The 24412-nt window shown below is 46.2% G+C and overlaps 2 protein-coding genes across 2 annotated transcripts in view; one reads left to right on the top strand and one right to left on the bottom strand.

Moving 5' to 3' along the window:
• The first annotated feature begins 9254 nt into the window (after positions 1-9254).
• Positions 9255-14978, top strand: LOC118086798 (histamine H3 receptor-like). Its single transcript, XM_035118791.2, has 3 exons — positions 9255-9522; positions 11742-11908; positions 14077-14978. The coding sequence occupies exons 1-3, from the start codon at positions 9255-9257 to the stop codon at positions 14959-14961; spliced, it is 1320 nt and encodes a 439-aa protein (XP_034974682.1). The 3' UTR covers positions 14962-14978.
• A 5644-nt stretch (positions 14979-20622) lies between these two features.
• Positions 20623-24412, bottom strand: part of VPS35 (VPS35 retromer complex component) — a 29378-nt gene continuing 25588 nt past the window's right edge. Inside the window, exons 15-17 of the mRNA XM_035118692.2 lie at positions 23505-23744; positions 22060-22203; positions 20623-21211 (exon numbers count right to left, since the gene is read on the bottom strand). Coding sequence (XP_034974583.2) covers positions 21032-21211; positions 22060-22203; positions 23505-23744 — 564 coding nt within the window. The 3' untranslated portion in view covers positions 20623-21031. The remainder of the gene's footprint in view (positions 21212-22059; positions 22204-23504; positions 23745-24412) is intronic.

Here is a 24412-nt window from a genome sequence, read left to right as displayed (position 1 = left end):
CAGCTGACAAAAAAGGGAACATTTAGGTGAGGAACTGATGGCTCTCCAGATGTCATTAGACTCCAGCTCCCAGAATCCCCAGGCAGCATGGCCAAGAACGGAGAGTGCTCTTGTTCTCAGGTCCAGCTTGTGGGTTTCCCATATGCCTCCAGTAGGCCTCTGTGAGACAAGGATGTTGTGACTAGATGGGCCATTGGCCTGGTCCAGCAGGCTCTTCTCATGTCCTTGTGTTCTTATGATGGGAAACATAGTCCAACAACATCTAGAAGGCCATATGTTCCCCGTCCCTTGATTTAGGTGAATTGCACCAAGGTTTGAGACAGTGGAGCCTGGTCCATTGGACAAATGGCATGCTGCCCCTCCAACTTGATGCTGTCCTCATTCAGCCCTACTCCTTGATTCCCTACCTACTTACATCCAGTAGAAGGCTGTCAACTTCCTCCTCCTCACTCTCACCAATGTTCTTGTGGAACTCAGCCAGGAGAAGGAAGCAGAGAGAACCTTTGAGGCAAGGTGAGACAACCACCTCAGGCGGCAGGCTCCAGAGGGGCAGCAGATCTGGCCTCCGAGGAATGCATCGCCCACTGCTGCTGCTGCTGCCATAGGGGCAGAGACAGCTGCAGCACACTCCGTGGAGGTCAGATCTGCTGCTTCCTCAGGAGCCCGCCCACCCACCCAGTGCCACCTCTACAGACAGGACCTGCTAACTGGCCACTTATGCACCCCTACTAGAGAGGACAGAGATTTGCACAGCCTCTCTGCACTGCAGCATCTGCTGCCTCACTCTGCCTAATGGTAGGGCTTGACTTGGTACAGAATTCAAACTGAGTCATGCTTAGTGCAGAATCATTGAGCTCAATAGGGCGTAGGTTACTCTAAGCATGAACCAACTCTTTTATGTGCAAAATATAGATATCAAGAAGAGTGAGGGGCTCAGGCCTGGTGTGATCATTACCCTCCTCCACCCTTATACCAAATATCTGCACAGAGTCATGGTTATTGACCAATTAAGCAGCTCAAGAACCAGACTTGCTGGATTAAAGCTAAACATCTTGCGGCACATCTCTGATCCTCCGCAAGCTGATCAAAAGAGCTATATTGCAAAGCGTTTAGTTTTGATCATACAAATTTGATCCTTCTGCTGAATTTGGAGGAAGGGTGATGGGTGGAGAGTCTAAATTAGCGTAGGTGTCCATTTGTATCAGCAATATTCCATTTTAAAGGAAAGGTTAAGGTTTGCTAGCTCTTATAATTAAATGTAGTGTCCGTTCACGTTGTATTTTGTATTCTCATTGTTTCGGTTAATAATTAGCTGGCCATTCTGTCTAATTTCTGTTTGAGAACCCCTACCAGTTCCTCATGATGTTCTAAAAAGCTCTCTAAAACTCTCCCGGTTTTCCATCCCACTGGCGTGAACAATGATAGGTTATTAATTTCCATTGTCGCCAGGGTGAAGTAGGAGCATCTCCCTGCCCTATTCAAATTCCCACCCCATTCCCCCTGCTCTTTTGCCACTCATTTATTATTAAATAACCACCAAGCTTTCCCCAGTTTTAATTAGCTCTTTTAAAAGTTCAGGGAGATGAAATACAGAGAGTACAGCGCACAGAATTTAAAAGATGTGAGTGTTCATCCTGATCAGGGTACTATTTTACCATCTTTGTATTTTTATCCCACCAGGTGACCATGGGACAGTCACTGCCTCTCAGCCTGACCTACCTCACAGGGTTGTTGTGCAGGTAAGAATGAAGACAGGGAGAAGAGGAAAGGTGAGCTATAAATGTATTCATTCATTCATTCATTCAATTCAGATGAGGTCAACCCTTTGCTGAATGAATGACTTCCTAAGAGCTCCCAGCAGTCATAGCACACTGTGAGCTTTCCAGGGTTTCCGTCTAGTTTTCCTGAACGTGAACAAGCCATGCTACAGTTCCCTTTATCCAACCATTAACTAGAATGGCTCTACTTAGTGTGGCCTTACTGAATGTGAATCTACTCAATGCAACATCACCTGATGTCACTTCCCTTACTGTGACCTGGGGAGTGATGCTGCAATGCGACAACCGCCTTACAATCTTATTATATAGTAAGCTAGTAAGAGAGAGAGATGCAGTCTAGCCATTTGCTGCCATCATTTTTGGTTTCAATACTTTTTATCTTTAGAATGGTGTTATTTTACTTCTATGGATAAATCCCTGTCTCAATTAAAATAAGGTGGTTGCCATCTTTTAAAAATGAAAGTTAAAAAAAGTTAGTTTTCAAAACTCCCCGTTTCAAACTCCTTTTGTCATCTGATAAATTAAGAGTATATACACATTCATCCAATACTGCTCAGCTAACAAGTGCTAATTAATCCCAAGCACTCAGGAAAATTAGAAGGCTCATCAGTTGTGTTCAGATCTGGTTTTTTTAATGATATATCCCACTCAAGGCTGCCAGTTTTAGTACTATGAGACATCAACAAGCATGAAATGTACAAAGAAGATAGAGCATGTTCTTATGGGGGGGAGTATATTTTATGCAAAGGATATGTGTGATCACAGCAACAGATCGGGTCTTCACAAGAGCCAGATTCTGTTTGAATGATACTTCACATGGATGTAACAATCACTATATTGTTTTCTTTAGCAACGATCATAGGAAGCAATCGTGTTTAACAGGAAGCAATACATAAATGAAATGAAATAAATTTCTGCCAATGCACCCTTGCTTCAGCTCCAAATTAGCACCATTCCACTGGAACATATTGGTGCAAGCCTGCCAGAAAAGCAAGCAGACGGGTGTCAATTCCCTGTCATTTGGGCCAGTGTTCCTGCCATAGTTGGCATTCTGAACATGCTGTCAAGAAGAGGGAACATTTTCCATTTCAGCTCAGAGTGAGCACTTTACAGAACAATAATTGCCAGTGCTACAGGTGACGGTTTCCCCCAAGGAGCACAGATGTGTGCCAAGGCAAAATAAAGTACGTACCTATTTCCCCTTACAAGATATGGTGATGGAAACTAGGGCTGTGCACAGGCCCATGGATCCAGTTTGGAGTGCAATCTGGTGTTTTGGGGTGGCCTATTCTGACTCAGGATGTTCCGGGGCTAACTCAACCCAAGCTGAATCTGACTCAGTTTTTTCTCCATGACAATCCCTGCTCTCCTCACCTCCAGATCACATTGCTCCAGCTGGAAATGATCATCAAACGTGCAGAAGACACCAAACTGGAAGTACTGTAGTAGCTAATACTGCAGAAGGTAGAATCAAAATTCAAGATGGAATGAACAGATTGGAAAACTGGGCAAAAACCAACAAAATGAATTTCAGTAGGGACCAAGTACAAGTATAGGATGGAGGACACCTGGTTTGACAAATACTGTACATGTAAAAGGGATCTAGCTTAAGACGAGTCAACAGTGTGATGCAGCACCAAAAAAAAAAGCTAATGCAATTTTAGACTGCATCAAGAGATTCATAAGGCCCAGATCAAATGAAGTAAACATGCCACTGTATTCTGTCTTGGTTAGATCCCACCTAGAGTCCGGTGTCCAGTTCTGGGCAGCGCAGGTTAAGAAGGAATGTGTGCAGGGGAGGGTGACAAAGATGATAAAGGGTCTGGAAACCAAGCCATCTTAACCAAAATACAATGCCTCAGTCAAGAGATCTATCAAAGCAATATCTATGGGCCATCTATGGACCCAGCCATCTATGGGCCAGGACATTAAAAATATGGGTCACTTAAAATGATGTGCAGTTAGGGGCTCTAACTGCATGCTCTCTACAAGTGAACGTTTCAGGAATTTGCAGCCAACTCCTCCTGTCATTACCACTCTACAGTGCAGGCATGTAGAGGAAAGAGTCACTCCTGTAAACAAACTAAGATTTTATTATTCGCCTGGAAATGACCCAAGGGCAGCGGAGATGCTGTAACCACAAATAAATCCATGTGGACGAAAAAATGTTAATTTGTCAAGTGCAGCCAAGTAAGCAGATAGGAAATGAGTGTGATAGATTTTCTCCAGCCACTTAATTAAATTTAGGCTTTTCTAATGAAAGCTTTTTGATTTTTGTGGCTGATAAATCGTTGGCTGCAACCTTTCAGAGCCGGGTTGAGCTGAAGCACTTTCTTAACTACCAATCTCTAACATTTATAGATCAATCTTCTTAGTGCACCACAGGGAGTCAAAGCTCAAATCTGGCTGTGAATGATTTGCAGCCAGTGGTCAAATAATTCCTGCAGCCTTACTCTTTTCATAAAACATCCTCAGACACCTCCAGCCAGCTACATTTGCATGCCAAGGTGCTTTCTACTGCGTCAGACCCCAAGGGTTGCCTCCAATTGTGTCATACTCAGATTAGAAGTATTGAAATTATTAGGCATGATTAACATAGGTCCATTAACCTCAAATGGCCTACTTCTTAGAAGTACAGCAGCAGGGATCATTCAGTTAGTCATGTAAGGGTTAACTCTGTTGACAATTAGTCTGCCAAACAAGGGGAGTGTTGACTAGCAAGCAGTCAGAATAGCATGATCCTTGCTGAGGTAACTCATGCTCTGGCTTTCTGTGTAGGTCGTAGGGAATTTCCCCCTATATGTTGAAAATCTTCCTGCTACAAACTGGGCTTGAACTATTGAGAAGGACAAAAGCTCTCTGTTTATTTCTGCTCATGTTATACCCTGCTTTCGTTCAATTTCCCACAGTAAAGTATTATCAGTTTCTTTTCTCTCTGGATTCCATATGTGTTATTGAAGTGATTCTGCTAACACTTCTCTGAATTAGCTGAATACAACCCTAATGAGGACCCTGCAGCCTCCCAGATGTTGCTGGAATACAGTTTCCATGCCCATTGGACATGCTGTCTGATAGGAGCTTTAGGTTCCCCCGCCGCCGCCCTAATGGGTCCGCCAGTCCAGAATTCCCCGCTCTGACTGGCAGCAACTCTCCAAGATATTCGATACAGATCATTCCCAGCCCAGCAGTTGTTTTCTGAGATTCTGTGAGCAGAATATGCTGAGGACTGAACCCAGGCCCTGTAAACCGGGTATTCCACCACTGAGCTAAAGGTCAATTGCAATAGGCATAGGCAATATACTGTACATTACACCCTGTAGTATGGCTTGGTTATTGGGCATTCCTGTGAGCCTAGCATTTCTGTGTCTTTTCATTGCTTTTCTGGAGTTGTTTTGTTCTCATGATACATACAGAAATGTTCCTTTTCATGGCCTCAGAGAATTGCAAGTATATTTTGTGAATATAGTGCTTTCTGGGAAAGGCTGCTAAAGGATATTGTGGAGTTGGAAAAGGCAACTAAAATTATCAAGAGGACGGAGCAACTCCTCTATGAGGAAAGGCTGTAGCATCTGGGACATTTTAGCTTAGAGCAGGCTTCCTCAGCCTCGGCCCTCCAGATGTTTTTGGCCTACAACTCCCATGATCCCTAGCTAGCAGGACCAGTGGTCAGGGATGACGGAAATTGTAGTCTCAAAACATCTGGAGGGCCGAGGTTGAGGAAGCCTGGCTTAGAGGAAAGACAAGTCAGCGGCGACATGATAGAAGTTTATAAAAATGATGCATGACACAAAGAAAGTGGATAACGTTTTTCTCCCTCTCTCATATCACCACTAGAACTCATGGCCATCCAGTGAAACTGAATGTTGGAAGATTCAAGTCAGAGAAAAGAAAGCCCTTCTTCATACAGCGCATAGTTAAACTGAGGACTTTGCTCCCACAGAAAGCAGTGATAGCCACCAACCTAGATGACTTCAGAAGTGGATTAGATGAATTAATGGAGGAGAGGACTACTGAATGGTACTAGCCATGATGGCTATGCTCTGTCTCTTCAGGCATCTGGTTGGCCACTGTGAGAACAGGATGCTAGACTAGATGGGCCATTAGCCTGATCCAGCAGGCACTTCTTATGTTATTAGGTAGGCAAACAGCTGAAGGTGCAAATCTCCTAACCCCATCTGATCCATAGAGGCACCCCAGTACCCCAAAACAGCTTTGAGCCTCCAGCTAACTCTTTGGCAATCTGTCATATGCTGTCTCTGCCTGTGCTTCTGATCCCCAAAATGCTTCTGTTGTTCCTTCATATACACACCTGAAGACTCACTCTTAAGCTGGGAGGAGGGTCACTCTCTTCTGGTTGGAAGTAAAGCAACAGCACTTGCAATAAGTTGCCTGGACTAGAGCAGGGGGTGGGGGCAATAGACAGAGAGGTAACATACGGTATTCCTCCCTCACAGATTCCCTGTTATGTAACCACCTGTTTTTCCCAGGCTTCACTTCCTTCCTACTCTTCAGTCAGCTAGTCTTAGACCTGACTTTTGTCAATGTCGTGGCACCATGACACCAAGTTTTATTCAGAATGGCTCTATCTATCTATCATCTATCTAATTTGTATACTGCCCTTCATCCAAAGGTCACAGGGTGGTTCACAACATAGAAACACAACAAAGAACACAAAATGTATAACAAAACAAAAACAACTGACTGGTAGTTAGATCAGTGGTTCTCAACCTGTGGGTCCCCAGATGTTGTTGGACTACAATTCCCACAATCCCTGACTGCTGGACCTTCCCACTAGGGGTGATGGGAGTTGTAGTCCAACAACATCTGGGGACCCACAGGTTGAGAACCACTGCTCTAGATCCCCACACACACAACTGGACAGAAAGGCTGGAGGAAGAGATGGAATCTCTATAGACTACAGCAATTCTCCCTCCCCAACTCTCAAGTCTACCCTGATGCTGCCCTGAGTGCCCAGGTGAGACCAACTCCACCCTGCTCATCCACCCAGTTCTCAGTGATACAGACCAGATCAGCCTCCTCATCCATAATCAAGTCATGGATGAAAGAGGTCCTACTCAGAGACGTGTCCCTTACCAGGCCTGCCCAGCTTCCCACACCCTAGCTCCTCCTACCCAGAACCGCTGTGATTGGGGACAACCCTGCTCTCCCCAGTTTCTCTCTTCCAAGGCACATCCCATGTCAATTCAACCATAACAACAAAAACCCAACTTTAAAACACATGAGTTTAAAAAGCAGTTAAAGATGATTGAAAACATTTTAACCAATGGGGAATAATAGCAGCAACAAAACCCACCACACAGTACCCTGACTTTAAGCATCAGGGGTTTTCCAGGATGTTCCTTTATAAAGATCCTTTATTCTTTCAACCAGTAGTCTTACCACATTATTTTATTTCTGCAATATGTTTATATTAAATGTGACTGCATGTCATGGAGCAAATTCAACCTCACACTTTAAATGCCATTGTACAGCAACCATCAAATGCTGGCACGAATGAAATATCACTTCATAGTAGCTACCAAATACAACCAAATATTGAACACTATTCTTTGTCCCATTTTGTCAAGCGCTAAATCCAAATATTATGGGAGATCTAAATGTTCAGGGAATATTTTTGCCAAACAATCAAGTATGCAGGGAGCATGTGGATATACTCAACATCCACATATGCAGAAGAAGAAAAATGGGGAAGTATTTTTTAAAAAACAACAACAACACATGCACACACACAGCGAATTTGTTCTCAGACAGCTGGGGTTGGGAGAGAGACAGAGACTTATTTTCCTCAAGCCATTCTCAATGTTAAACCACCTGAAGACCTCTAGCACGTCTCCTCTTAATCATCCCTTCTCCAGCCTAGACATGTCCAGCTCTTTCAACTATTCATTATGGGACTTGGTTTCACCAACCTGCTTGAACTCCTCTGCACCTGCACCAGTTTGTCAGTGAGCTTTGTTGGTGTATGGTTGGCGAAAAAGAGGAAAAACCTGCCTTTGTGGCATCATCCTGTTTCAGAGTTACTTGCCCAGAACAAAGCTTAAGGCAGAAGAAAATGTGTTGCAGTCCAACATCTGGGGTGGAGGCTGCCAAGTTCCCCAAGCCTGATTCACATTGTATCGGCTGCCGTTACCTGGCCACCTGTAGTCCAACATCATCTGGAGGGCCACACATCCACCTTCCTCTGTTCTAGAAACTTGTCCATTTGTGCTGACTTAAAAGTTTGTGCTGACTTCCAAAAGTTTGTAGGATAAACAAAAAATAAAATAAAAAAATTGCTTCCAATAAGTTTGTCATAGGTATGAGATTTCGTGTGCATGCACACTTCTTCAGATACATGAAGGGTCATACCTATGACAAACTTAGTTGGTCTCTAAGGTGCTACTGGAAGCAATGGTTCCCCCCCCCCCCGACTATGTCAGACCAACACAGCTACCTACCTGTAATTTGTAGGATAAGTCTTGTTCCTATCTCCCCCCGCCCACCATTGGCTAGAGGAAAAAGTGTGGTCCCTGCCCTCTGCAGCTGTAGGCATTTTCCACTGGACATCTGGAGCCATTTTGTACCTTGCAATGCTTTCAATTGAAATAATATCCAACAAAGCTCTGGAATCTACAGGGAGGGAGAACTGCAAGATCTGTAGGGAAAAGGACCAAAGTCCATATAGTGGGGCCAGGGCTGGATTTAAGACGTTTGGACACATCTCCCCCCACGCCTCCCCCCCCCAATGTAATTCAAGCATAAAACAAAATTTTAAAATAACAAAACATGGATTTATTGCAGCACATGATCAGATCTGATTTCTTCACGCTATTTTGACCTGCTTTTGTTGGACACCCCCTAGTTTAGGTGGGGATAAATAATAAAGAGAGAACAGAAAAATGTGGGAAGAGTGTGGCATTGGGAGTAAGGACATCTATCAAAGTTCTGATTTACCCCTACTGCACTTGGGTGCTCTTTGTTGTCGTTATGTCCTTGTCATCGTGGTGACCAAAGCTTAGTCTGTTCACTTGGTAGGTCAGCACTAAGCGGGAGAGGGACATACACACGCACACGCAAACCCCTTCTGCAAGTTTCAAGCGTACAAGGGAATGGCATTGAATTGGATGCGGATTCTTGCAGATGCACTAGGTAGGAAAGCGGGCTGCGTTTCGCCTCTCCACCTCCGCCGCTTCTCTTTCGGATCACCTGGCCGCGTCCCTCCGTTCATTTTTCGTCCTCCCCCACCAGCCGGAGGGCGGGGGGAGCCCATCGACCGCTGACTCACTCAAGCCGACCAAGTCCCGCGCTCAAGCCAGACGCTTCATTCGCCCTCCCAAGAAGAGCGTCTCAGCCAAAGGATGAAACCCTTCTCGTCGTTCTTGTAACACGAATACTTTTTTGGGAAATCGCTACCTTACAATTTGGGGGTCTCCGGGCGCCCTGCCTCTTCTCCTCTCCTCCCCTCCCCCTGCAGCTATGGCGGAAAATCGGCTGGATACCAATTTCTCCAGCGTCTCCGCCTCGCTGGGAAACGGGTGCGCGGCGGGCGAGGAGCGGCACTTTCAGCACCAGGGACAGTTCTCCGCGCCCGTCTCCGTCCTACTGGCCTCGCTGATGGGACTTGTGGTTCTGATCACGGTGCTGGGCAACGCGCTGGTCATCTTGGCTTTCGTGGTGGACAAGAGCCTCAGGACCCAAGGGAATTTCTTCTTCCTCAACTTGGCCATTGCTGATCTTTTAGTAGGTGAGTGAAGCCAGGGAGCTCCCCACAAACAACAACTTGAGTTGGGGCCAGGGGCCAGGGGCCAGGAGGGTTTTCTTCACCCTTGGCTGGTTCAGCCAATTGTCATGAGTGATGGGAGCTGGGTCCCCAGATGTTTCTGGGCTACAAGGTTGAAGGACACTGGGCCAAGGGAATCAAGAAAGTTGGACCTGGTGGAGTGAAATCTGGCCCCAAGCTTCCTCTCTTGGCCCCAGTTCCCCATGAGGGACACACTAATAATTATAAATGGAAAGCCCCCAAAGTTTAAAGTCAGCCAATGAAACTGTGTTTCAATTTCCAACTTATTTGGAGGTGTGACTGATTCCACAAGCAGCAGAAACTTCATGGTTTCAGCCCCACAGAAGCAGAACACCCTTTGACATTTTGCACCCTCTTTCATATGGCTCCCTAACCAAGTGTGAGCAAACTAGTTTTGCTGGGCTTTTGGAACAGAACCTCTTTTAATAAGTTGCCTATTTCCAGCTGATCGGTGGGTTTTTTAATACTGTCTTTCCTGTGTGCTAGGCTAATTTAATGTTTATATTTTTAATTGTTTCAATGCAGTTATTTACTTGGGCACCACTTTGGAAACATTAACTGAAAAGTTGTGTGTGTGTGTGTGTGTGTGTGTAACAAAATCAGTGCAATGTAGTGGTTTGTATGTCAGATTAAGCCCAGAGACTCATGTTTCAAATTCTCATTTATCTATGAAACTCACAGGGAGAGGGCCTTCGGCCAGTCACTGTCTATCAGCAGTACCTACCCAACATGGTTGTTGTGAGGATCAAATTCAAGAGAAGCGTGTGGCTCCCTTGAGCTCTTTGGAGCAAAGGCAGGGTTTAAATGTGGTGTGTGTGTGTGTGTGTGTGTAACACAACAATAATACACAATGGGGATTTTGGTGAAGGCAAACCCATGATGAAAGTACTTTGCAAAATGAACACGCTGTGTAAATGGCGCTGTGTAAATGGCTTTATCTTTCTCAGCCTCAGCTTACCATGTATGTAAGAGGGGAGAGGAAGTCACTATGCAGCAGCAGGTGTATTTGTAAGCACAAACAAGATTAGAAAATGTTTTTGCATATGCATTATACAGATGATTATACAGATGATCAACAACAGATGATTGGGTTAATTGTATATGAGCAAATTTGTACCTTGTAGCTGTATCAGTAGACATCACATTGGGTTGCTTCCACCACCTCTCAATAAGTATTGCTTGCTGTCCAAGGAACTCAAGGTGGTGTGTATGGTTCTTCCCCTCCTCACTTAATCCCCACAACAACTCTATGCAGTAGGTTAGGCTGTGAGGCAGGGACTGACCCAAAGTCACCCTGTGAGCTTCATGGGCAAGTAGAGATTTGAACCCTGGTCTTCCAGGTCCCAGTCCAATACTCTAACCACTATACCACACTGGCTCTTAAAGGTGGGTTTTATTTTTATGTGTCATCTAATCAATTGCAACATCTGGAATAAGGGAGGGCTTTCCACTCAATAGTGATTATCTTGTAATACCATGCAATATATGAAATCCCTCGTGTATTTGAGCCTACAAGCATGTGTTAAACTAAATCTTTAAGGAACCTTTAGTGTACTCTTTGGTAGCACTGGCTGGCTGCTTGCAGCAAATGAAAGTCTGGAGAAAGCAGACTGAGAACTGATTCCTGCTGTACAAGCTGTATGATTTTCTGTGGTGTAAGAAAGGATGCAGAATGTGCTTGTTTCATCTCACTACGTACACCAGGTAGACACTGCCAGAATGTATTTTTTCTACACAGAATGGAAAATAAAATATGTCCTGGAAATGGCATACACCCCCATTCACAAGCATGAATGCACGTGCGCGCACACACACCATTTATTTAAAGCCCTGTAGTGATGGAGTCTGATGTATTGCATAGGAACAGCATTCCACAAGTGCAAGGCTACCAAAGGAAGACTCCCACTCTTGTGTCAGCTAACCTCATTGCAGACACAAAACTAGAGCCCCAGCTGGACAACTGGAGTGCAAACAATAATCACCTAGCCCACCCCTGCCTTAAGTATTCTGACAAAATAGAGGTCTCCAACTGATTTCTGTGTAGTGGGGAGGGTGGGAGGTATATTTGTTTGAAAGTTCCTCCACATCAAAACCTGTCTCTCTGGAAAGAAAGCTAGGCTAAGACTCTCTCACCAGTGCTGTTTCTTGGTCAATATCCACAGGTGGATTTTGCATCCCTCTATACATCCCTTACATCCTGACAGGCGAGTGGAAGTTTGGAAAGGGCTTGTGCAAGCTCTGGCTGGTGGCCGATTACCTGGTCTGCAGTGCCTCCGTCTTCAACATTGTTCTGATCAGTTTTGACAGATTCATCTCTGTGACAAAGGCGGTAAGGGACATCGCTGAGCTTCTTAAGGCACCCTGAGCTTCTTAAGGCCTTCCAAAGTCCCAGGGCTGCTTGTGTGTCCCTGGGGTGAGAGGAGGTGCCTGAGCACAGCACTAATACAAAAGGGTTGCTGCATTGAGCCAACCTAGGAAGTTGCTTTTGTTTGCTCTGCTGTTACTCCATCAGTATGTTAATTCCCATTATCAATACCTCCCAATTATGAAAATTGGTTATTTGCTGTGTAGCTCCATTTTTCTCTGTAATTGTTGAGGGCCAAATTCCCTAGGGGTAATCTTTCAGGAGCTGCATAATATTGGTGCATGAGGCCAGAGTCAAAGTGAGTGGGGACTCTTATCTTTCTTCCACCTCTTCCCTTTCTCTCTCTGTTTGTATCTTTTATCTCTTTCTCTCTGTGTGCCTTTTATCTTTCGCTCCCCTCCCTTCTCCCCTTCCCCCTTTTTATGCCACCTTTTCTCTCTTTGTCTGTCTCTCTCTGTGCCATCCCATTCTCTCTGCCACCCCAATTCCCTTTTCTTTTTGCCATCTCTCTCTTTCTCATTTTCTCTATTTCTGCCAACCCTTCTCTTCCTCTCTTTCTTCCACCCCTTTCTCATTCACTTTCTCACTTTCTACCTTCCTCTCTCCCCGCCATCCCCTTCTCTCTCTCCCCCCCCCACTCCCTTTCCCCTCTTTTCACCTTTCCTTGCTACCCGCATGAAATTAGTGCAAGGACCACATAAAATTAGCCTTGGCAGACACATGTGGCCTTATGACTGCAGGCTGCCCAACCCTGCTCCAGATCTTTGTTCAGGACCGCACCAGCCACCCACCCTGAATAATTTGAGTGACCTTCAGGGAGGTATGAGAGCTAAACCTGCAGCAAAACCAACTTTATTCTGGACCTCGTTCTATCATTGAGATCGCTTTCCCTTTATCAAAGGGCTTGCGGTGAAAGGAAAGTGCTTTTATTGCATTCCTCTTCCCAACGTTTTGTTCGTGGCGCTACCATAATTTCCTCTAGGTATTAATCTCAGCCCTCACTGCCCTATGGTAATCAGATGCACGCTGTGAGGCTTTCACATTCCTTTGGAAAATAAGCTCCCCTCCCCTCCCCTCATTCTCCACCACCACCACTAGCATTGTAAACACAAGCCAGAGTAAAATGCAAAGTGGCTTGAGTGTATCCATTTCATCCACATACAAATGAGCTCCTTGGTACAAAAGAACAGCCATGAGAAGTCAATTATCAATGTACACTCCTGTCATAGCTTGAATATTAGGAAACTTCTTGCATTTGTCTGTTCAAGGACCTGTAGCTAAAAAGGATTTCAGAGGTGTGGTATTTACCTCTCCCCACCCCAACAAAATTGCTTCTGGGACCCATAGCTGCCCCTCTGCAAAAGAAATAAAAAAAACCCTCCCAAAGCCCCCATTTGCCATTCATTTTCTGCCAAGCTGTTCTTCCTCCTGTCCCAATTCCTTTGTGACCTCCCTCCACCCCTGGATCTCTGGCACCCACTATTGTGATGCTCTCAAGCCACCCTTCCTAACTCTGCCCAACTTCATCACATCATTCCAACTCTCACTAAGCATCTCAGCATCCCTGCCGAGCCAATATCACAGTCCCCGCCACTTGCCCCTGCTCTAAGCAGAAAACTTTGGGACACCAGCAGCCATCACACCGATCCCAGCCCTCTTCTCAGACCTACAGTGGTACCTCTACTTACGAATGTTTCTACTTACGAATAGAGCTCTGTCCGCCATCTTGGATGCGGTTTAGATAGGATTTTTTCTACTTACGAATTTTTAGATAGGGTTGCTTCTACTTACGATTTTTTTCTCCCAATGCATTTCTATGGGATTTGACTTACAAATTTTTTCTACTTACAAATGTGCGTTCAGAATGCATTAAATTCGTAAGTAGAGGTACCACTGCATTTGGATTCCTTGCCCTAAGGGAGCAGGACAAACCTGTTTTCAAACGTCACGCACCTGGCTGAAGAAAGGCTGGAAATTAATTTCAGCCTCCGGCCGAGAGCAACAGCTAGTGGAGCTATTCCATGAGCGCTTCCACAATCCCAGAAACAACATGGGTGTTGTTGTTTGTTAATGGCAATGGGTTTTTAATGGCATAGTCATCACTTGACTCTTCCTCTTACCTTTCCACCTAGGTGAGTTACAGAGCTCAGAAGGGGATGACCAAGAACACAGTGGTAAAAATGGTCATGGTCTGGGTAGCGGCATTTCTCCTTTACGGCCCAGCGATCATCAGCTGGGAATACATTGCACATCGAAGCATCCTGCCTGAGAAAGAGTGTTATGCTGAGTTCTTCTACAACTGGTACTTCCTCATGATTGCCTCCACGATAGAGTTCTTCACTCCTTTCATCAGCGTCTCCTACTTCAACTTAAGCATTTACATCAACATTAGGAAGAGGACCCCCCTGAGGAGGGAGACAGTGCCGCTCCGTCACAGAGGCGGCAAAAGTCGCCCCCGAGAGAAGCAAGAACACCCCAACTTTTTTATGAAAGTGAGCCAGAAAAGGAGTAAGGAGAAGGCAACAAGCAGCTCCTCCTTTGCCGAACCCTCGGTCCAGCAGCTCAACATAGGTCACCTTCAGAGCCAGCCGGCCGATTTTAACGTCAACCAAGACCTTCTGCCTTTGCAAGTGGATCTTCAGACTAAATCCCCGTGGGATGGTTTCTACAAAGCTCTGGAGAGTCTTTCCACCACCAAGAGAAAAACAGAGGTTGCCAACACTATGGCTAGCCGGTTCCGGCTTTCCCGGGATAAAAAAGTGGCCAAATCTTTGGCCATCATCGTCTGCATTTTTGCTCTCTGTTGGGCTCCTTACACACTGCTGATGATCATCAGAGCAGCTTGCCATGGAAAATGCATCCCGCATGCTCTCTACGAAGCCTCCTTTTGGCTCCTGTGGTTGAATTCAGCCATTAACCCCATATTATACCCTTTGTGCCACATGAGTTTCAGAAAAGCTTTTTTCAAACTGTTGTGCCCGGGGAAAGCTAAGATCCACCCCAATATGTTCCTGTGAGAACATATAAGGCGAGAGAACAGGTTTTAAAAGTGATGTGTGTTTTTTTCATTTGGGAAAGAAACATTGATTGTACGCTAGTCTGAAGACCTAAAGACTTGTCTGCATTAGAAAGATGGCCTTGCAACATTCTACCCTCAAACATGTGCTGGATTTTTATATTTTATTTTGCAGTGCTGCAGAAATTTAGAAAATTCAGTACTGTTTTGAGAAAATACAAGACTTTGCAACTAATACCCTGCAGTGCTAATGAGGACTGATCGATTATTGATATTGTTGTAGGGAAACTCAACTCATACATTGGGCATCTTAAAACTGGAGCCTAAGCTCTTAAGAGTTAGCAGTCAGTGGAATTCTGTCTGCAATGCTATGAAATGCACTGCCTATTTGACACTTTATGTTTGTGCACTTAACTGCAAAAAATAATAATCAAGGTTTTCATTCAAGCAGGGGTGGGGAATTATGGGATGGGAGGCCATATGAGGCCCATGGGGCTTTCAATCTACCCCTCTGCCTCCTTTCTTCCCTTTTCCATTAGAGCCAATGGAAGGCTGTTTCCAAGTCTGATTGCTGCATTGGCTGCAGGGAGCATTTGCATTGCAGAGGTGCAAATGGGGAGGAAAGGCTTAACTCGAGGCAACAAGGTGTAACAGGGCAGCAAGATTTAACACAGCAGCTTTAACTTGAAAGGTTTTTAGTTAGGTGCAGATTCTAGAGCAGTTGAATTCAAGACCACTCCCAAGATTTGTGCTAAAGCAGATGAGTTGCCTTCAATAGTTGGATTATTGTGGCTGCCTATGTAAAAATATACATCTCAAGTGTCAAAAGCCAGGTTAAAGACTTACATCACCTGCATTTTAGAGCTAGTGTGGTGTAAATGGTTAGTGTGTCAAGTCTAGGACATGGGAAAGACCAGGCTTCAAATCCTCACTCTGCCATGAAGCTCACTGGGTGACCTTGGTCCAGTTTCTCAGCCTAGCCTACTTCACAGGGTTATTGTGAGGATAAAATCAGGATGGGAAAACCATGTACAGCACCTTGAGCGCCTTGGAAGAATTGGTGATATACAAATGCCATCAATCAATTTAATTAAAATTAAATAAATGAATACATTTTCTGGAAGCTGTATAATAAAAAAGTATCAGATGCACCTCTGTGTGGAGGGAGTTCCACAACTTAGGGGCTGCCACAGAGAAGGCCACCTCCCTGTGCTTCTGATGGCAGAGGAACACCCTAGAGCAGGCATGTCCAAAGCCCAGCCTGGGGGCCTAATCCAGCCTGTCTGGGGTAAAATCGTAAAACAAGATCAGCAACTTCAATCCTAAAAAAAAACCTCAACAACTTTGGGGTAACATCGTAAGAAAGCTCAACAACTTCAATCCTAAAAAAACAGTCAACAACTTTGGTCGGCCCCCACGCATGTTCACTTCATCAAATCTGGCCCTCTTTGAAAAAAGTTTGGACACCCCTGCCCTAGAGGCTCCCGTCTGCCAATCTCAGCACCCAAGAGGGTCTGTAGGGAAGGAGGCAGTCTTTCCGGTTCTTGAGGCCCAAGTCGTTTAGGGTTGGCCATTGGCCATGCTGGTGAGACATTGTGAGAGCAGAACCACAGCTGGAGGTTCACGGGTCCCTCCACCCCTTGATGTGTATAGCTACAAGGGACAGCATAACAGAGCTTAGCACTGCAAGTTGCTCCAACACAGCAGTCACTGCAGTTCATCGTACTGGGCTGTTACTGCCTGTACATAATTTTCATACAGATGGAAAGATTAGCAACATGACCCATTCAAGCCTGCTGAAGTTCAGTTCAACAGGCTTCCACTTCCTATGTATTTTAGAGATATTTCCTGTAGTCAGTGTCTCTTGGCATCTCCCACCTCAAGAATCCCATGCTTCATTGTATCATAATAAATTGGCATCCTGAACAGTGAACTGGTCTAGCCTTTGGTAGGTCAATGGTGCATTTGTATGTATTTCATAAATGTTTTTAATATTGGAGAAGTGGATCAAAAGGAGGTGATTTGCTCAACCTTAGGGAATCCACTTTGATGTGCTAGTCAAAGTCAGCTTATCGGCATTCATGATTGTTAAGCACCTTTAACATGTTGTGGAAATGCTTTAAGGAAGGCACCCTTGCTAACTTGGAAAATAAACACCGAACGCTGCTAAGATGTGGGTTTATTGGCATCAGCTCTGTGCTTAGCAGATGACAAGATTTGCATGCCCAAAGGGGCCCAATTCCATTTCCTTCTAAAAGACCTGGAACTCTTTCAGAGTTGCTGCCATGCCAGTGCAAACGTCTCTGCAAGATGTTTCATGGACTAAACTCCTCCCCTCTCCCCTAATCATTGGTCATGCCTCCTGGGGCCAATGGGAATTTGACTCTTAACATCTGGAGAGGGCCAGTCCTGGGCTAGATAGGACCATCTTCTAAGAAAGTAGCTCCGTGTATATCACAGGAACACATGAAGCTGCCTGCCATTTGGTCCATCTAGTTCAGTATTGCCTACATTGACTGGCAGCAGCGTCTAGGTAAGATCATCTCACAGACTCACTAGGAGATGCCATTGGGGATTGAACCGATGTTGGCCTAGGCGGGCCATTGGCCTGACTCAGCGGACTCTTATGTTCTGCACTTCCTGCTGTAGATTGACAGCTTGGCAGGATCTAACACAATCAGATGGCATCCAGCATTCCCAAGGATCAAGTGACCTTCTAAAACGCCAGGTGACGAGACACCCCAGGCGGGAGGGGAAAGGCGCTGTACCAATAAGCGGGAGTCTTCCAAGAGTGGAAGTGCCTTTCCATTCATGCAAGAGCTCTTTGGATCCAGGCCAGCATCTCCATACCTTCACCACCCTAACAGCATCCACATCAAAGCAGGCAGGAGTCACTTGAAAACATGAAGCAGTAGACCAGTCATAGGAGTCACCTCCAGGTGGCACACAGGAGACTAGTTTCTGAGAAGTGCCAGAGTTCTCGTAGGAGACGTCTGCTTTTCGGTGGCCTTTCTGTTTCATCAGTGCTGGATTTTGACATTATATCCCTGCCCCCAGGGGCCGTTTTATATCCATTTAAAATTAAGTTGTGCTACATATGGTTACTATAATAGTAATATTTTCTTTATACCCTGCCCATCTGGCTGGGTTTCCCCAGACACTCTGGGCGGCTCCCAACAAAATATTAAAAACACGGCTCCCAACAAAATATTAAAAACACGATAAAACATCTATCTGTTGATGGACGGCCGCCCTGCCTCGGCCCCGGACACACTCACCAGGTGCTTGGAAGCTGTGGCTGGATGGCTACGTGGGAGCCGACTGAAGCTAAATCCTTCAAAGACAGAGGTCCTCTGGCTGGGTCGGGACGACATGGGGTTGGGGGGCCAACTCCCATCTCTTGCAGGGGCTCAATTAGTGCCAGCGCCTTCTGTCAAGAGTTTGGGTGTAACCTTCGACGCCTCCCTTTCCATGGAGGCGCAGGTTGCATCCACAGCAAAGGTGGCATTTTTCCATCTCCACCGTATTAAGCAGTTGGTCCCTTACCCCTCTCACCCTGATCTGGCCACAGGGATCCATGCAACGGTCACCTCCAGGCTTGATTCTTGTAACTCGCTCTACGCGGGGCTGCCCTTAAAACTGACCCAGAAACTCCAGTGGGTGCAGAATGCCGCGGCGAGACTCCTTACGGGGTCCCGGCCTTGGGATCACATTCATCCAGTGCTTTACCAGCTGCACTGGCTCCCGGTGGAGTACAGGATCAGGTTTAAGGTGCTGGTTTTGACCTTTAAAGCCCTATGCGGCTTGGGACCCTCGTACCTATGGGACCGCCTCTCCTGGTATGCCCCGCGGAGGACCTTAAGGTCCACAAACAACACTACTTTGGAGATCCCGAGCCATAAGGTGGCTAGATTGGCCTTTTCAGTATTGGCCCCAACTTGGTGGAACGCTCTTTCCCAGGAGACCAGGGCCCTGCGGGATTTGTCATCTTTCCGCAGGACCTGCAAGACAAGACAGAGCTGTTCCGCCTGGCCTTTGGGTTGGACTTAGCCTGACCCCTGTGTTTTCCTCCCTCATGGCCTGGATTTATGGACTACTTGAAATGAGGCTGCATTTTAAATTTTAATACTGTATTTTAATCTGTATTATAATTAATTGTTTTTATGTTTTATTGTGGTTTTGTTGGTGTGAGCCGCCCTGAGCCCGGTTTTTGACTGGGGAGGGCGGGGTATAAATAAAAATTTATTATTATCAAACATTACTCATTGCAATGGGTCGCTCCCTTCTGACAATGCTGGATTTTTGTATCTTTTCCTCTGGGCTTTACTATCCAATTCTGCTGCTGTTTTAGTTGCCACTTTCAGTGATGGTTTAACAGGGGTTGCTTTTAATGTTTCTGCCCCCTTTTTTCTGCAGGTCGCTCCAGGTATCTACGGGTGGAGGAGCCAACGACAACCAAGAATAACTATACTGTATAAACCTGAGGTCATTCGTGGCCATCTGCTTGCTCACACTGCAGACCAGGCATAGGCAAAGTCTGGCCCTCCAGATGTTTGGGACTACAATTCCCATCATCCCTAGCTAACAGGACCAGTGGTCAGGGATCATGGGAATTGTAGTCCCAAACATCTGGAGGGCTGGAGTTTGCCTATGCCTGCTGTAGACTCCTGGTGTTGAATGAGGTCGGGGTAGGGACAGACACAAGACAGGTGTTGTTGGTGGCCTATGACTCCCATTATGGCCCTGACCCATTGGGTCACAGAATCCCCATCCGTAGCTTAAGCCAAAAGGCTGTCCTTTCTTGATTTTTCTTTGGGGGGGGGGCGCATGATGGAACCTTGTTCAAACTTGGGCAGGGGAGAAATCCAACCTTTAAAACAGAGTGGAGAACCTGCGTCCTTGCCTGGACGTTGTTGGACTCCAATTCCCACCGGCTCCTACCAGCATGGCCAACGGGGCAGAGACAATGGGAGCTGTAGTTCAATGGCACCCGCAGGACACCACGTTGGCTACCCCTCTGCTTTAGATGCAATGGGAAACATTCAGAGCCAGACTCGTTAATAGCAACTTTATTGGTTTCACTGGTGCAAATTCATGATACGGAGCAGAACTGTGTAATGCGTTCCCCCACCCCTCTAAACTTTACAGTAACGAAGGTTATACATAGAACTATATAGAGACCACAATTCATCTATTACTTTTCTCCTCCTCCGCCTCCTTAATACTATGCAGGAATAAAGTTTCCTTGATAAATATCGCCCTGTGCACAATGACTGGCCCTCCACCGCGGGTCACAGAGCCTCCATATGCAAAATATAACTTCTGAATTTAATTTTTAAGCATGGTGCTTTACAACTCCAAAAACATGCATTAATATATTCTAGTTTTTAAGAGGGGTGGGGGGAGGGAAGAAAAATCTGGCATAACCTCAGGGGGCGGGGAGGGGGGGGGGGAAAGGGTATCCAACCTATAAAGAAAGTGAAAGCTCTCTGTAAAAATTAACCAACACACACACACACACCCCTACCTATTAACACTTGCAGCTGGAAAGCCAGGTTAAGACATTAACGGGTTCTGAGCTGGCCGGGGGGGGGGGGGGCAGAGAAGAGAAGTGATCTAAGACAAATTAGAATGCAAGAGAGGGGGAGAGAGGAGGCGGGGGGGGGGAGAGAGAGGCAGGGGGAGGCATTTGCCACATGGATTTTATTTATTTATTTTTTAAAAAAGGAAGGAATGACTTCAGCCGTGCTAATTTTTCTGATGGTCTACAGAGCTGCTGGTCCAAGAAGTTGGGGGGGGGGGGGAGAGAAACCTGGTAGAAGTGGTGAACGCAAGTGCTTGGAAGCAAAGCGCTGAACACATCGCACATACATGCCAAGTACAGAAATGAAAGCAACAACAAAAAAGGAGAGAGAGAGAGAGCAGGTAGCCTAACTTGGCACTTCCGAAAGGCACAAATCTATGAAACTCTAGCATCGCTGTAATAAAAACAAAACCCAGGTACTGTGTTGTAAATGGAAAGGTGATCCGGTTGGGTGTGGTGCAAATGCACAGGAGCCGCCCCCCCCCCTCTATATAACCAGCCCTTCGTAGATGGGGCCCTCTGACTCGGGGGACTCTCTCCTCGAGCGCAAATGCTCCAGCGTGTTGTGAAAGTGTTTGTTGATCTGTTCCGTTTCCTCGGTCGATTCAAGGTTAGGGAGGTCTTCCCGGATTTTCTGTATGAGCTGATTCAAAACCTGAATTGTCACCTGAGAAAGAAAAAGAAGCAACGAAGCCCGGCGCGTGAAAAAAACAGGAAGCCAAAACCTTCAATCAGAAGGAAGAGAGAGCAATGTATATAACAATGGCAGGATGCAGAAGGCAGCTGGGTTTATTAGTCCAGGGAACTAGCCGCCAAACTGAATCACGCAGCAGTTCCTGCCCTGCAATCTGCTTTGAAGAACAGCTCTATAGAAACAGATAAAATAAAATAAAAATATTTTGGGTGCTTCCCAGTGAAAAAATTGGTAGCTGCAGATAAGCTACCCTGCAGCTATTTTTCCTCGCAGTGCTATTGGGACTAAGATGATATGGGGTGGTATTCAACTACGTAATTGTGATAGCGTAAGGATTAGTTCCAACAGCCCCCCCCCCCAAAATGCTCCTCCCCTCCCCCAATGCATACCCTGCAGTCCCCCAATCTGGCTCTGGAGGGTTGGGGGAGTCCCCAGGACAGATCACAGCTGCTTTTCCCATACAGGGTCTTCGACCGGCTTGTGAAATACCCAGGATGTCCAAAAGATGGAACGAACAACTTGGATCCGGGGGAAAGGAAGCAGAGGGGAAACTCCACTGCTATTCAGAGGAAAACACACAGCTGTCCGGCTTCTATCACATATCTAGTATTTATTTAGACTTTGGGGGAGGGGGCTGCAGTCTTCCAGATGTTGCTGGACTCCAATGGCCATCTGTCCTAGCCAGATTTGGAAGGCCAACAGGCAGTGATGATGGGAGTTGTATTTCAGCAACATCTGGGAGGCCACTGGCATCCAAGCCCAGCCTTCCCCACTGAGAAGACCTCCAAACACATGTGCTGTTTCGGCACTCTTCCGCTTACCGCATCGTTCTCTTTTTCGTAGAAGTAGATGTATCTGTTGAGAATTTCTATGAAGAGCTGGACTTGGAGAGAGGGGTCCATGCACTGATTTGCTATTTTTAATGCCTTTTTCAAGCACTCCATGACTCTCTTCCCACCGTGGAGCTAAGCACCAAACAGAAAAGAGCTGGTCAGCATCTCCCATATATCCTGTCTTATTTTCTTCCCCGTCCCTGCCCTCACCCCACTGCAACTGCAACTCAGCCAGCAAGTCCCACTGCATGCAAATAGCTACACGGTCACTGTCACCACCAATTTGGTTTTCCACCTCCAACCTATGAGTATTTACTGGGCTTAGCCCAGCCATATTCAACGGGGCTCTTTCCCAAGAAGCTATTTCATTTAGTACAGGAGTGGGGGGGATCCTTTCTCAGCTTCAGTGTCCACCTTGGCCCATCCAAAGCCAGAGGGGCCACATTCCTTTCCAGGGAACCTGGTGAGAGCCACATGCCAGCACTGGGTGGGACTAGAGGCAAAAGTGGGCAGAGGAACAAAGCATAGCTTGATAGAGTAGGGCGAGCACACCCTGCCCTTCTCTAATCCCCCCCACTGTTCAGGAAAGCAAAAGTTGGGAGTTCAAGGACACATTCTTCCCAGGTGGAAAACACTCAAGAAGAGAGTGTGGAGGAAGACTGGTGAAAGGTATAGTCTGGGGGAAAGTCCCAACGGCCAGAAAGAGAAGCCACGGGGGGCACTTTTGGTTCCCTACCCCTGACTGAAGGACATTTCGATTCCCACCTTGCTCCCATCATGGAACTCAAGGCAGAGAATGCGAGGTTAACCAGGCAGTCTATCATAGGGCTGAGAGAGATATCGATGTATCATCCAAAACTGGTTTGAATGAATCCATATTGTGATATCGGTTTCATAATTTTTGACCAGGGAATATATCGCAAATCATGACACGTGTGTGTGTGCGCGCGCTATGCAAAATCATGACATGGGGAAAATTGTGAAGCCAGCCAGTGCCTCTACACAGCTCCATCCTTATTTCAGACGTTGCGATATATCAGTGTATCGCAATGTTTAGCTGGTGATATACCGCGATGCTGAAAACCAGGTATCGCCCAGCCCTAGAATCTGTCACCCAGGCATAGGTCAGACTCATGCCTGCTTAACTTCAGAAAGTTTGCCTTTTAGAGAATGGCGGAGTTGGAAGGGATGCAAGTAGTCATCTATAGTCCAACCCCTGCAACACAGAAATGTCTTGGGACCACGCAGAGGACCACAGCCCTCGGCACACAGACAACCCCTCAAATCCAAGTCAGAATCAGCATCAGGAAGTGGAAAGGTTGGGCAGATTCTGGGACAGTAACCCACTCCCACCCCACCCCAGGAGCAGGGCCAGGCAGCTGCTGTGCTTCCTGGAGCTGATGGAAGAGCTGCGGTCCAAGTCACTCCCTCACCTCCTCTCCGTTCTTGTCCATGTTACGTCCGGACCAGAAGAGATGGGCACAGGTGCTGACGGCTCGGCACTGATCCGGCTTCTTCAGCAGCTTGGAAGCCGCCAGGGCACACTGGGTCCTCAGGGGCTCGTGGTTCTCCTCGCCAAAACATTTCATCCGCTCGAATGTCCCAATTATCAAGGTGATTGCAGCCAGCTGGGCTTTTGAGTCACTGATTTCGTCTTCATACAGAGAGAACGCCTGTTTCAGAAGAGAAATGAGGGAGGGAGGATGGACAGCCGGAAGTTTTGATTACTGGCTTTGTGACTTTCACAAAAGCAAACGAGCGGAGAAAGCTGGAGCTCTCAGCTCCCTGGAACATGAGAGAAGGGGGCGTTCAAGACTACTTTCTACAGCAGGAATGGGGAATCTGTGGCCCTGCAGTTTGTTGCAACTCCCATGATCCCTAACCAATCCAAAAACAGCTGGAGACCCAAGTTTGTAAAACTTATACACCACTTTTGTTTAGGACAAGACTAACCCAGGTGTTTTATAAAGTTGATGCGAGTTCTAATCTGTTTTTATTCTATTGTTATTTTAAATGATTAGTCGTAAAGTATTGCTAGTTGTAAAATATTGTCAACTTTTCTTAGCGATCATGTCATTGTTTTCTCTTTGGTAAACCACTTTTGAGGGTTGCTGTTTTCCAATCCAGTGATGAACAAAAAAATTTCTGAAATAAATAAAAGTGTTTGCACGGCACTTTGGAGGACAAAGCACTTCTCTGATGTCTTGATGCCATGCTTTGGCCAGTCTCCTAGCAGACTGTCTAGTGCAGGCATCCCCAAACTGCGGCCCTCCAGATGTTCTGGCCTACAACTCCCATGATCCCTAGCTAACAGGACCAGTGGTCAGGGAAGATGGGAAGA

Source organism: Zootoca vivipara, chromosome 6, assembly GCF_963506605.1.
Source record: "Zootoca vivipara chromosome 6, rZooViv1.1, whole genome shotgun sequence".
Taxonomy (NCBI): domain Eukaryota; kingdom Metazoa; phylum Chordata; class Lepidosauria; order Squamata; family Lacertidae; genus Zootoca; species Zootoca vivipara.
Note: the sequence above shows the minus strand (reverse complement) of the source record. Positions and strands in the feature narration are given on the sequence as shown.